The 14,584-nt window shown below is 46.4% G+C and overlaps 1 protein-coding gene across 1 annotated transcript in view; it reads left to right on the top strand.

Annotated features, from left to right (window-relative positions):
* LOC135829639 (uncharacterized) overlaps positions 1 to 14,584 on the top strand; it is a 200,565-nt gene that overhangs the window by 19,854 nt on the left and 166,127 nt on the right. Inside the window, exon 4 of the mRNA XM_065342036.1 lies at positions 13,363 to 13,434. Coding sequence (XP_065198108.1) covers positions 13,363 to 13,434 — 72 coding nt within the window. The remainder of the gene's footprint in view (positions 1 to 13,362; positions 13,435 to 14,584) is intronic.

Consider the following 14,584-nt stretch of genomic DNA (forward strand, 5'->3'; position numbering starts at 1 on the left):
TCGCTAGCTACAAGCGAGGGTCCCTGGTTCGAGTCCTGGTGGTGACAGTCATTTTTTTCTTCAGACTTTTCCCGTTTGTCTCTTTCCCTCAAACTAGTGAATAATAATAATAATAAAAATAATAGTAGAAAGGAAAAGGACATATGGAAACGAGTTAAGAGTAACTCTCCACCACTGTAACTAGATACTATATACAGTCAGAAAGTGCAACAACTAGGCACAAAACTGACAGAGTACTGAGACATTCGACGTCCTGACACCTAGCTTCAACATATATCCCGGGGGTAGTTTCCATATGTACTTTTCCTTTCTACTTTTATTATTGGCTCAATACCCGAGTTTCAAATAATAATAATCTTCACTAGTTTGAGGGAAAGAGACATACGGGAAAAATCTGTAGAAAAAATTAACTGTCACCACCAGGACTCGAACCAGGGACCCTCGCTTGTAGCTAATAATAATAATAATAATAATAATTTGAAACTCGGATGTTGAGCCATAAATAAATGTAGAAGAGAAAAGGACATATGGATACGAGTTAAGAGTAACTCTCCATCACTGTAACATGATACTATATACAGTCAGAAAGTGCAATAACTAGGCACAAAACTGACAGAGTACTGAAACATTCGACGTCCTGACACCTAGCTTCAACACATCTCCGTAGCGCTAACCGACAGCCTTCCAACTTGGAAGGTTCAAGGTTATGGAAAGACCAAAGAGGGGAAGGCAAGCGCAATGAAAACGAGCAAAAGCTACAGTCCCAACGGAACAAAGAATGTCGATTGTTACTGGACGATGACGAGACCAGTACGATATTTGACAAAGCGGTCTAACTACAATTCGAAGCAGCAAAGCAGCACACCACCCAACTTCCCCTTTCAAATTGCACACCTGATGAGCCGTCACGAACCATACGGCGAAACGTACGTCGTGTGAAACCACTTGTTTTGTAGTCAACTAGTCCATCACAATGTCATGCATGAGGAGTACTGTAGGAGTTTGGCTTTCGGCTTGTACAATTCGTTTTCGCAAAGCTTCCCTTTCTTTACTTATCTTTGATATTTTATGACCCTCCCAAGTTGGGTGGTGTGCTGCTTTGCTGCTTCGAATTGTAGTTAGACCGCTTTGTCAAATATCGTACTGGTCTCGTCATCGTCCAGTAACAATCGACATTCTTTGTTCCGTTGGGACTGTAGCTTTTGCTCGTTTTCATTGCGCTTGCCTTCCCCTCTTTGGTCTTTCCATAACCTTGAACCTTCCAAGTTGGAAGGCTGTCGGTTAGCGCTACGGAGATGTGTTGAAGCTAGGTGTCAGGACGTCGAATGTTTCAGTACTCTGTCAGTTTTGTGCCTAGTTATTGCACTTTCTGACTGTATATAGTATCATGTTACAGTGATGGAGAGTTACTCTTAACTCGTATCCATATGTCCTTTTCTCTTCTAAATAATAATAATAATAATACTTTAAACCGAAGGTAAGTTATGGGTCGCAAATATCCACGCAAACACACATCCAGTCATAATAAGGCACTTGTCATAAGTATCCGAACGTTTTCGGTCCCTTCTCATCAAGGATTATACAGGGAATGGCTCAAGCTGGAAAGACTAAAACTTATATAGCGTAAAGATAATTAGATAACAACACTCGTGACAAGGTGGAAAATTATCAAGTTTAGCACGACACAATAGCCACTGCGTCAAAGATACTTTCGAGTTTGTAGAAAAGCTAAAGGACGCAAGCTTTGAATCGAGCGGATTCATGTGCTCGTATGACGTGGTGAACTTATTTACTAACGTGCCACTACGGGAGACCATTGACATCTGCGCAACAACACTGTACCACAATAAATCCATTACTCCGCCGTCTTTGAACGAAACGGAGTTTGTGAAACTCATGTTAATGGTTACGTCGGGCGTTGAGTTTTCATTTGGCAACGTTATGTATAAACAAATAGATGGCGTTGCCATGGACTCGCCGCTTGGTCCTGTATTGGCTAATATCTTTGTAGGGTTCTGTGAAGCGTCCATTAGTCCATCATTGTGGCCCTCTATGTACTGTCGTTTTGTAGACGATGTGTACTGTCACGATGAGGATGAGGATGTCTGTGGGACTTTTCTACTAACTCTGAATAGTCTCCACCCGGCGTTGAGATTCACGTCGGAAGCGGAACAAAACGGCAGCTTATCCTTCTTGGATGTACAAATATCACGGAATATTAACACTAAGAGTTTGGACACCACTATCTATAGGAAGCCAACGTTCACCGGCCTCTACATTCCGTGGGGGAGCTATACTCCAACGAAATCGAAGAGACATCTTGTGAAGGCGCTAGTTTACCGTGCACATAGAATATGTTCCCCTCATCTATTGCAGGACGAATTAGACAGACTGACATCAATATTTACGAACAACGGCTATCCAAAGGAATTTCTGGCCAAGCTAATCAACGAAAAACCGGTGACAGACAAGCCTATCCAATTTGGACCTGACCGTTGCCCAGTGGTGCTCCGTTTACCCTGGGTTGGCACCGGTTCTGCGCGCGTGGAGAAGGATGTTCGTGGTATCGTATGTCCATCATATCCGTGCGTCAAGCTGTGTAATAGGTAGCCGAGTGGTAGGCGCGGTGAAATCAACAATAATTACTTTTATTCTACTTTCAGGTACACACCTGAGATATAATCGTTCGTGAAAGAAGAAGCGGCAAAATAACTAACTTTCTCTCCGGTGCTCACCTAGAGGTTGAATAGCTCGTTATTATCAAAATCTCATCTTCTTCGAGTTAGCTTTCATTGCTATCCAATCTAATCTAATCTTCTCTTCATCAAAACAGAAATGCGCAGCCGCTTTTATGCAGCAGACGCCGTACGCTTATATGCGGAGATACAACATAAGGTCGTTCCGTATTAGTTCCGTACTGCTTCCGTATTGGTCGGGCAGGGATACTACACCCTCCCTTCCTACAGATTATCACGCCCTCGTGGTTTTCAAAAAATTAGTGAAGAGTTACGAACACAGCGTCAACTGGAAGATGGCAAATTATATCGGAAATGATAACGTTTAGAGTAGACAGAAGAAATGAACTGATAACAAATCATAAAGTAGAAGCACACCAGGTTCACACGATCTCACCGGGGTCAAAAGGGGAAAGAACTGTTCTCCAAATAGGACCTGAAAATCCACAGCACTCTTGCTGCACAACGCTGGCACAACCCGCCAGGAACATCGCAGTTCAAAAACCGAACTGAATACACTATAACTATAAGGGTCGTTGTCACACACATTGTCCCACGTTAGCTGGGTAAGCCGTGGCTCACCATGATCAGACGCCTACCAAACTAAACTGGATTCACACACTCGCATAAAGGAAGACTGAAGAGAACAGGGAGACTGAAGGAAGACAGGAAAGAAAATGCCATACCTGGAATCAGCGTTAGTAACCACGGCGGCGGCTGGAGCTATGGCGGAGAGCAAGCCAGGTTTTATCTTCATCTTGGTTGAGCCGGTCACTCAGAGCGGCTAGCTCGGCGTCAGACAAATGACTTCCCTCCTCGTCTTGAATCGTGGTCTTCACATTGTCGATAGCATCGCTTTTCGCGACGTAAAGAGTGATGGTCTAGCCAGGAAGAATGTTGACGAAATTCTGCATTCCACCACGGAGACGAAGTACCAAGTGAATAGTGGACTCCTGCTGAACGTTGTAGTCACTCAGGGTTCGGCCGTCTGCCAACTACGCGCCGGCAAAAATCAAACGCTGCTGGTCTTGGGGAATACCCTCCTTGTCTTGGGCAGCAGCCTGCCTGTTGTCGTCCTCATCAGCTTCGCCATCACCACCAGTAGTTAACATGTAGGTAGCGGGTCGCTTGGAATCGCCATCGGAGTCTCCAGTGGATGCCATGCGGAGGGAAGGGTGATCCACGCTAGCACCCTGACTGTGCTGCAAGCTAATAAGTAGGGCCAAGCCCAGGACGGCAAGAAACATGATTCTCATCTTGATTCGTGGCAGGGAGCTGCAGCGGGTTGAGCCATGGGGGTCTGGGGTCGAATCACGTCGTTATATTTTAAACTACACCGCTGCCACCAATGTATACATGTAGCCGAGTGGTAGGCGCGGTGAAATCAACAATAATTACTTTTATTCTACTTTCAGGTACACAACTGAGATATAATCGTTCGTGAAAGAAGAAGCGGCAAAATAACTGACTTTCTCTCCAGTGCTCACCTAGAGGTTGAATAGCTCGTTATTATCAAAATCTCATCTTCTTCGAGTTAGCTTTCATTGCTATCCAATCTAATCTAATCTTCTCTTCATCAAAACAGAAATGCGCAGCCGCTTTTATGCAGCAGACGCCGTACGCTTATATGCGGAGATACAACATAAGGTCGTTCCGTATTAGTTCCGTACTGCTTCCGTATTGGTCGGGCAGGGATACTACAGCTGTACGTCATATTTGGGACAGTGCGTGCGTTCAGTGTGAAGAAGGATGTTCTACCTACCCTTAGTAAAAGTAACCTTATCTATTTCTTTCAATGCCGACAATGTGAAGATCGGTCTGTAGGTAGAACCCTTCAGCACCTGGGCGCACGCATTCGTCAACATGTGCCGTTAAGTTGTGTTCCGCTTGATGCGCGCGATTGTCGTCCTCGCCGTGGTCGTCCTCCAAAATGTGCTGTCCAGTCCATCGGTGGATCTTCCTCTTCCCGTGAAGATGTGACTGCATGCCCGTCCTCCTCTGCGTGTGTAGGACACGGGCCAGCTGAGAACAGCATAAAAGATGGTGAAAGACCCACACGTAAACCACCGAAACTGACAAAGGATCTGTCGGCGTCGGAAAGGGTGACGAGAAGCCAAGTGAAAATACGGACTGATGAGGACGAACGTACAACGACAACGGAAGTGACAACAACAGTCAATATTAGAAAACGTGGTAGACCGCGAAAACTAACCTCAATATCGGACACCGGACAAGTTGGAGTAAGAAGCTCAATAGAAATCCGCAATGGAGGAGACGTAACGGAAAGGACACCGGGTATCGCGCACCCAACGGTTAGTGTCAAGAAACGTGGAAGGCCGTGGAAACGCGAAGAGACAGATAGTGGTGATGCCACGAAGAGGCGAGATGACGGGACATTGGAGGAGACAACACCCAATGGAGCTAAGAATCGCACTTCGTCAATCAAGCAACATCTGTCAGCCCGTACCAATTGTCGTGAGTTGTACAGTGATAATGTTTTCTCAATATTGTCACGTGGTAGATGTGCGTTACATTTGGCTGTGTTAGAAGCTTTGTATATCCGTAAGTTAGATCCTGAACTTTGCGTACAGAAAGAAAATGTGTTGTCGCTACAATTGTTTGGTGTTACTCCTCGTCGAGGTGGTAACAATGTAACTTAATTTGCTCACTATGTTGTTGTCACTATTATTATTTTCCTTCGAGTTTTGTGTCGTGCTAAAACTTGATAATTTTCCACCTTGTCACGAGTGTTGTTATCTAATTATCTTTACGCTATATAAGTTTTAGTCTTTCCAGCTTGAGCCATTCCCTGTATAATCCTTGATGAGAAGGGACCGAAAACGTTCGGATACTTATGACAAGTGCCTTATTATGACTGGATGTGTGTTTGCGTGGATATTTGCGACCCATAACTTACCTTCGGTTTAAAGTATTATCCGCCTCCGACCTCTTTAAAAATAATAATAATAATAATAATAATTAAATAGGCGTCGAGGCGACAATAGTTTTAGAATTGCGATCAACAGAACGAGCTGAACCGACATTTCACAAAGGCTTTTATTGTATTCAAAAAACGAGTGGATACGAAGGCAGTGAAGAACATGGAAGAAAGAAAAAATGTGATCTGGAGAAAATGATGAACTTGTTCTAGTAGCAGCTTGTTCTGTTTGTTTGGCCCTGGTTGGCCATGGTGTCATATCTTGTGTCACAGTATACTAGTAGTCTGTACAAGTTTGTTAAGTGCTTTCGCAGTTTTTCCTGTTATTACCTTAGTGCTAGGATTATCATTTTCATAGGTGTTGTTTCTTCTCACTCCATTTCTCTTTGTTAGTATCTTTCTGGATTGTTTTTCATTAGTACAACGTAGCTTCCTGAGGAGTGTTGTGCAAAAACTAGTTCGAAGTACGATTTTTTGTTCATCATTTTCTCCATATCACATTTTTTCTTTCTTCCATGTTCTTCACTGCCTTCGTATCCACTCGTTTTTTGAATACAATAAAAGCCTTTGTGAAATGTCGGTTCAGCTCGTTCTGTTGATCGCAATTCTAAAATAATAATAATTCCGATTCTTTTTTTGCCGTCATCAAGGCGGTAGATGGTGTCGTATTACCCTCGACCGTACCTGTCCCGTACCTGTCCCGTACCTGTCCCGTACCGTACCACACAATCAAAGACGGCTGGCCACAATATATTTTCAAATAGGGCTTTCAAATACAAGATCATAACGTGAAGCAACTTGGAAGAATTAGTATGTTTACGAAGTGTATCGGGGAATGCATGCACGGCGATAGTGCCGGTTCGAATCCCAGGTTATGTCTAAAACAAAAAGTAGAAAAGATAAGAATTTATAACAGCCCTATGCTTTTTTGTCTAGGTCATCAAAGCAAAAAAGCATAGCGTAGGGCCCTGAGCTTCCAAGCTCTCTCGTTTGGTGTTTGTTTGGTTATTTGTTTGTTTGTGTCACGCCTGGAGCTATCCCGTATCTGTACCGTATCTGTCTCGTATCTGGGACCACACATCTGCCAGTGCCGTCAAGTTACCAGCGAGGTCAGCCGTGCTCGAGACCTGCAGATGACGGAACGTAGTAAATTCCTCCGAGCTGCGCTTCCGCGTCGCCAACAGCGGACTCTCAACTGCATCGTAGATGGCAACGCTTCCGTCTGGTTGACCGTGCTTACTCTCAAGCAGGAAGGTTATGACATGTTGGCGGTCCAGTTCCGCAATCAGTTGGCCATTCGCTATGGCCAGGAGCCGAACGCTCTCCCGTCGCATTGCGATGGCTGTGGAGCTACTTTCTCTCTACAGCATTGTCTGGACTGCATGAAGGGTGGGCTCGTCAAGCGCTGGCACAACGATGTCCGCGACTTCGATGCCCGGCTGGCAGATGTTGCATGGGGATGTGTGGCTGTCGAGCCGGTGACGGTACCTGTGCAGGATGGCAACAACCGTCCCACACTGCAGGCGGATCGGCTGGTCCGGGGAGTTTGGGAAGGAGACAGGGTGGCGTACTTTGACAACCGCATCGTGAATGCCGACGCACCCAGCTACGTCCGCTTGAACCTCTCTTGGAACGCCGTATCCAGCAGTGCTGCCTCTTCTAAGAAGAGAAAGTACAAGGCGGTCGCAAAGGAGCTGCGAGCATCCTTCACCCCGCTGGTCTGCTCAACTGATGGTGCACTGCACACAGAGTACCGTGCGTATCAACGGCGACTTGCTATGCGCCTTGCCTCCAGGTGGGACAAGTCCTACAGCAACGTCATGTCCTGGGTGCGGATCCACCATCAGTTTGCTGTTTTCCGGGCTGTCGACCTTCGTCTCCGGGGTTCACGTCGTCGTCTCAGTGGGCTGGCAATTTGCGATGGTGTCGGCCTTGGCGTTGGCCGTTAACATTCATGCGTTTGGCACTTGTTGTTGTTGTTGTTGTTGTTGTGTGTGTGTGTGTGCGTGTGTGTGTGTGTGTGTGTGTGTTTGTTTTCTTTCCTTTTTATTTCAGCTGTCATTTACCCTGATCATGCCTCATGCGTGTTTCACAGCATAGTACGTTTCCGCTCATTTTCTTCTTCAACACACGCTAAAAAAATTCTGCAAGAAAAAAAAGGGAGTAGTAAAATACCGATATTTTTCTACTCCTATGTTCCCACGCCGAAAAAAAAACAAAAAACAAAAACAAAGGCTCTACAGGATTGTACATAACATCTGGCCACAATATTTGCTGGCTCCCGTATCTGTCCCGTACCGTACCATCAAACACAGCTGGCCACAAACAACTGGCCACAATATTCGTCGTATTATGTATACGACTCCCTGATGGAGAGGGAAATTTGGAAAGAAATAGGGAGACGAGAAGGTTATGAAATTAGAATAGACTCCGAATAGGTGCTAGGATGCGTCAGTGAAAACATAGTTTGGAAGAGAGAACCCGTCGTCCCCAAATTAAGCGTGAACGGGCGATTCAGCGCAGGTCACAGGAAACGTCGGGAGAGAGATCCCGTCGACTCCAGAACGCCCGTGATCGGCAGAGCCAGCACCGGTCCCTGGAAACGTAAGGACAGACATCCCGTACACTCCAGAACGCCCGTGATCGGCAGAGTCAGCGCCGGTCCCAAGAAACGTCCTGGGACAGACATCCCGTCGACTCCAGAACGCCCGTGATCAGGCGATTCAGCGCCGGTCCAAGGAAACGTCGGAAGAGAGATCCCGTTGACTCCAGAACGCCCGTGATCGGCAGAGTCAGCGCCGGTCCCAGGAAACGTCCTGTGACAGACATCCCGTCGACTCCAGAACGCCCGTGATCGGCAGAGTCAGCGCCGGTCCCAGGAAATGTCCTGGGACAGACATCCCGTCGACTCCATTTTTTAGCATGTACACCCGTGATGTCCCTGCCATAGCCCATCCTACTCCATCTCTGCAATTTGCCGAGGACATATCCGTGCACTGCCGCAGAAAATCAGTGCTAGCCACATCAGCCTGTCTATCAGGGGCCGTCACCAACGTCGCTGACTGGCTCAAGCATCGACATCTGCTTCTAAATGGCAAGAAGAGCCAGGTCCTGTCAATTGTACCACAACGCAATGCGGGTCAGCATGTCGCTCTCCGCGGCAACCAGACAGAGCTTCCCCTGAGCCCAACAGCAAGGTACCTCGGCGTGACCCTTCACGCCGCTGTGAAGTGGGACCCCCATGTTGACGCGATGGCGAAGAAAGTTGTGCAGAAGATTGGAGCATTGTGGCGGTCCCGCAGATGTCTGAGCCTCAGTAGTCACATCCAGTATGTGAGGTCAGTCATCATGCCTGACCTCCTATATGGGTCTAACGCCTTCTCTTCCTCCCTCAAGGTTTCGCAGCTTGATCGCCGTCAGGCCCTGCAGAACCGAGCGGCGAGAGCGGTATACGTTTGCCGCCTCATACCTCGGCTCAGCCTCTGCTCGAACGGATGTCCCTGTACAGAGTTTGCGAGTGCTACGCCCAGAAGCGGCTCGTCCTGGTGTGGCGCTGTGTCAATGGGAAAGCCAGCAGTGTCCCCCAGGACCTATTCTCACCATCAGCTGGCAGCACCACTCGGCACCAGGTTTCCAGGGGCCTCATTGTCCCCTCGGCACAGTCAGAAGCCGGCAGATCTCGCCTGGCCTTTCAGGCAGCCTTGGCCTGGAACGCTCTTCCAAGGAGTGTAAGGGAGATCAAGGCTGCCCAGCAATTGAAGCTTGCCTTCATCCCCTTCACCTTGCAATGAATGCTCTGTCTGAATTTTCCCGTCCACACACCACGTCATTTACTCTTCTCTGTGAGCTTGTGCGCTTATAAACTCTTTGTGTTCCCTCTGTTGACGCTTCAAAATCGCTCTTTTGACACGGCTAAATCGCTCTGTTGACGCTGCAAAATTGCTTATCATCTCCCTCCCTCCCTCCCTCCCCCCTCTCTCTCTCTCTCCCTCTCTCTCCCCGTAGCTCTCTCCCTTTTGAAATTCACTTCCATAGAATTGGGCACCATTGCCCGTTAGGCCTTGCAAAGTAAAATAAAAATCAACAACACCAACAACTCCAGAACGCCCGTGATCGGCAGAGTCAGCGCCGGTCCCAGGAAACGTCAGGACAGACATTCCGTCGACTCCAGGACGCCCTTGATCGGCAGAGTCAGTGCTAGTCCCAGGAAACGTCAGGGCAGACATCCCGTCGAGTCCAGAACGCCCGTGATCGGCAGAGTCAACGCCGGTCCCAGGAAAAGTCGGACGACACAAATGCAAGAAATGAGGATAGGAGGCTTAATCGTGCTGATTTGCGTCGTGCTACTGCAGCTGCGCACATGGAAACTGTGCGGTCTATGGTAGAGAAAAAGTATAATGTTATGGTGTCCTCTTTCACGCGTGAAGAGCGCCAGCAGTCCCACCTACAGTCCATTCAGAAAAAAATGAACTTCTAGCTTTTGGCCATAAATGGGTCAAACGTTGAGTTTTTTTAGAAGTTTTTTCTGCAATCCTCTATGGAATCCTCTTCCAATTATGTTTCTGAAGTTTTTTTCTCCAAAAAGCAAGCCATAACAAGAATAGGATTTCGGCCAGGTTTTGCCCCCAAAGCATTGAATTGGGAAAAACCATAAAAATCCAGGCCGTTTGACCCCGTCTGCAACAGTGCATTGTGCGGTTCGAACCCCAGTTCAGGTACCCTTTTTGGACCCTTTTTCAAATTTCAACTGCACTGTGTACGATGAAATCACGAAAAATCGCCAAATACGGGAGCTCGCCAGAGCCAGAGCCCATCTTTTTATGAATGGACTGTAATGCAAACTTGCGGGGAAGAATTAGTATGTATGCGAAGTGTGTCGGGGATGCATGCAGGGCGATAGTGCGGGTTCGAATCTCAGATTAGGTCTTTAAAAAAGGAGAAATTTACAAGAATTTATAACATCCCTATGCTTTTTTGCCTAGGTCATAAAGGCAAAAAAGCATAGCGTAGGGCCCTGAGCTTCCCTCTCGTTTGGTGTTTATTTGATTGTTTGTTTGTTTGTGTCACGCCTGGCGCTATCCCGTATCTATCCCGTATCTGTCCCGTACCGTACCGTACCATCAAAGACAGCTGGCAACAAACAGCTGGCCACAACATCCAACTAGGGCTTTCAAACGCAAGATGATAACGTGAAGCAACTTGGAAGAATGAGTAGGAATGCGAAGTGTACCGGGGAATGCATGTAGGGCGATAGTGCGGGTTCGAATTCCAGGTTATGCCTTGAGGAAAAAAATATGATAATTGAAAAATGTATAACATCCTCATGCTTTTTTTGCCTAGGTCATCAATGCGGTAGACAGTGTCGTATTACCCTCGACCGTACCTGTCCCGTACCGTCCCATAAAAGACGGCTGACCACAATAATCAAATAGGGCTTTGAAATGCAAGATCATAACGTGAAGCATCTTGTAGGCCTCGACCAAATATGCTTGCGCATATATCCGCATATTTTGTGAGAAAGTTTATATATGGCATAGTGAGCGACAAGGGAATATTGGAATGAAGCCAGCATATTATTCAAATATTCTGGCTAAAATGAGGACAATACATTCATAATAATTATGGACAAAATGCGTTCAGAAATGCGTTTTATGGATGAATTTGGAATGGTTGAGGCGTTTGGTACATTTCCACATGGATGAACACTATCGTTACGGTTGCTGGGGACAGACCCCAGCCATACTATTCCGCATGTGTTTTGATTTGCACCTTAAGCATGATGGCCGTGAAGCCAGTGAATATTCAAAGATTGTAATTTTACTGAAATGATCTACACTTTCTGCTTATGTCGAGCATCTTTTGGCATATTTGGCATCTCTTTTTGCATATCTTGCTAAGCCGTTAGCATATTATGGACGTTTTCCCTGATATGCGACGAGCATAATATGCTCCTTTTTTTAAGCATATTTGGTCGAGGCTTAGCATATCGGAAGAATTAGTATGTATGCAAAGTATATCGGGGGATGCATGAAGGGCGATAGTGCGGGTTCAAATTCCAGGTTATGTCTGAAAAATTCAAAAAGAACGACAGAATTTCCATGCCCAGAGCAAAATCTCATGTGATTGTAATACATACAAGTAATTATAATGAGACTTGGGTATAAGGGAACTTCGCGAATATGGACACTTTTCTTGTGCCCTGCCGAGTGTTGTTATACGCAAAGTTGACTGTACAAACACCAGCGGCTGGCGTGGGTGCTGATCAGCAAGTAGACCTGCGACAAGCGCAAGAGGCGATTTGAGAAAAGGAAACTGCTGATGTGGCTTTGCTTTTTTTGTCTCAAGCAAAGGAATTTGGACGAAAAAGAGATAATGCTTACAGTAAACACGCGTGCAGTGTCACTCAGCTTCGAAGCGGCAAGGTGACAGGCACGCACTGCCTTTGAGCACAGATTCGAGATGAGGAGAAGTGGAACAAACTACATGTATGAAACGTGCAGCAGCTACCCGGTCGAATGTTTTGAGCTCTTCCTACAGCGACGATAGCCTCGAGGCGGACGTGTAACTCGCCTGAATTTTCGGCTGAGTTGCACACTGACACGTACATTATCATGTACGTATTGTTTTGTAATCGTGGCATGCTTCAAATATTATATGTATTTTCTTCCTGAGAAAAGAGTGAATAAAACGCCAGTTGAACCTGTGCGGACCAAGTATATAATTTCTATAAAACATGATGAAAAGAGCAGTACGTGGCATGTGGCCTCTAATTTCCTAAACCATGATGGATTCAATTATTTTTAATTTTTTAATTATTAAGGCCCCTTGCACACTACATAGAAAATCCCATTTTTTGTTGCGTTCCTGTAAAAGTTACCATGCAAGCGGTCTGCTTTTAGCAGGAAACCTAAAATGTTGCGCAAACGTATTCAGCAAACTCCAGACGGGTATGCGATGGCGCGTTATGTTTTATTTGCATTTCTGGACTGTAGTTTGCTTTCCACCTGTTCTTCTGTGAGACTTCTTGACTCTTGTCGTCAGCTTTTTTTGCCTTTCGATATGTTCCTTGTTTTGAGTAGTTGCACGTTGTTTGTTTCTCTCTGTCGTGTTGAAGCTAGTTTGAGAAGATGAAGTTCAGCATGCCGAAAGTTGTGTTCAATGATGAGATGGAGGGGAAGTTGATCGAGCTGTGGGCGCACTACCAGCGGGTGAAAAGTGTAAAGATGAAGAAGAGGTCACAGAAGGAGAAAGAGATCGCTGAAGACCTCAATCTGTATGCTAGGAGTGTTGGCCTGGACATGGCATTCCATGGGAATTCGCAGATCCATGTCGAAGTGATAGCATTTCACCAACACTCGAAAAACATTTCTGCAGACCAAGCTCGAAGAGAAAAGTTTAAAATTTTTAAATGTTCAGCACTATCTCCATGCAGCACCGGTGAGGCGGCAGTTGCCATAGAAATTTTTAGGAGTATTTTATTAAAATGAAAATGTCTTTTCAAGTGTGCAATGGAACGGATCAGGACTTGCTTGAAAGTGACGCATACGCTAAAAAGCAACTTTTTAATTGTACGTAGTGTGCAAGGGACCTAAAGATGCTTTTTTACTACATCCTACATAAGCAGGACATCAATAGATTTCTTGGTACACAAGACTATGCTATTCTCTTTTTGTGTTCGTTTTCATTCAGGAACTTGGACAATAATCAAATCAGCTCCTTGCAAGGCAATGCGTTCGATGGTTTGAGAAGTCTACATTTCTTGTAAGGCTAATAAACTTGAGCAGAACTCTAAAACGAAATAGTGGGTGCGACTTAGGCGATGATTTGTAAGAAATGGTTTGCTCCCCACACTGGAGCTCGCGCTATTTCGCCGACTTTACTTGACACTTGACTGACTCACGACTGCCATCGAGACCATACGAGAAGTCCATCGAACCTTCGACTCGGCAAGCTTGCAAGAAAGCACCACTCCCTGCTCAATACACAGTGTTTCGGGGAATTCACCCCTCATCAGTTGAGCTTGAGTAGGCTGAGAAAGATTGTGCCTGAAGAGCACCACTTATATAGTGCTCTCCAGGCACAAACATCACCAGGGATACAAACTTACAGAGACGCTCCGTTTCCAGCGCGACAATTTTTTTAAACTTTGGAGCAGGGTGCAGGTTTTTGCGCTCTGAGGCTCCCACAGTTTCTCGCCAGGAAACCGGCATCAGGCCGGCCTGGTTTCAAACATTAGGTATAGTAGTAGTAGTAGGAAACTAGGTAGACATCGGATAGCTTTGGCCTACCTCCGCCATGCCTCCAGCAAAAGCTGCCGTTCGCGGGCTGACGGATTCGGAGGTAAAATTGTTGTGCTCCCTCCCCGGGATCGAGTCTTAGATTTTAGACGTAGTAAAGACGCTGGCAACATTTGTGACGGAGTCCGCAGACCGCGAGACACGACTAAAGAATAGGATCGATGATTTATCGAGGCAAATTGCAGGCCTGAACGAGGAGGTTGTCGCCCTCAGGGAGTCCGCCATTGTCGCAGCAAGTTATCATGAGGTGGTCGGTACCACATTTCGTCGCGACCGACCACCTCATGATAACAAATCCGGTACGGCAACCAGAGGATATGGTGGAGTTGCGATTCTTGTCCGGCAAAATCGCTTCGGAAGAGTCCAAGTTCGCGACGACCTTGCTCGTCCGACCTGTGAATCCGTATGGGTTGAGCTTCACCCAATCTTAGGCTCCCCGACACCCATCCTCGTCTGCTGTACCTACCGTCCGCCCTCAGTCAAAACCACGGAAATAGACCACTTCTGTGATATGCTAGCTAGTGCTTTGGTAACCGTTCCCATGTCATCGTACCATGTCATAATGGCTGGGGACTTCAACAGTAAGCACAAACGGTGGTGCCCATCGGATTTAA

This window comes from Sycon ciliatum, chromosome 13, assembly GCF_964019385.1.
Source record: "Sycon ciliatum chromosome 13, ocSycCili1.1, whole genome shotgun sequence".
NCBI lineage: Eukaryota > Metazoa > Porifera > Calcarea > Leucosolenida > Sycettidae > Sycon > Sycon ciliatum.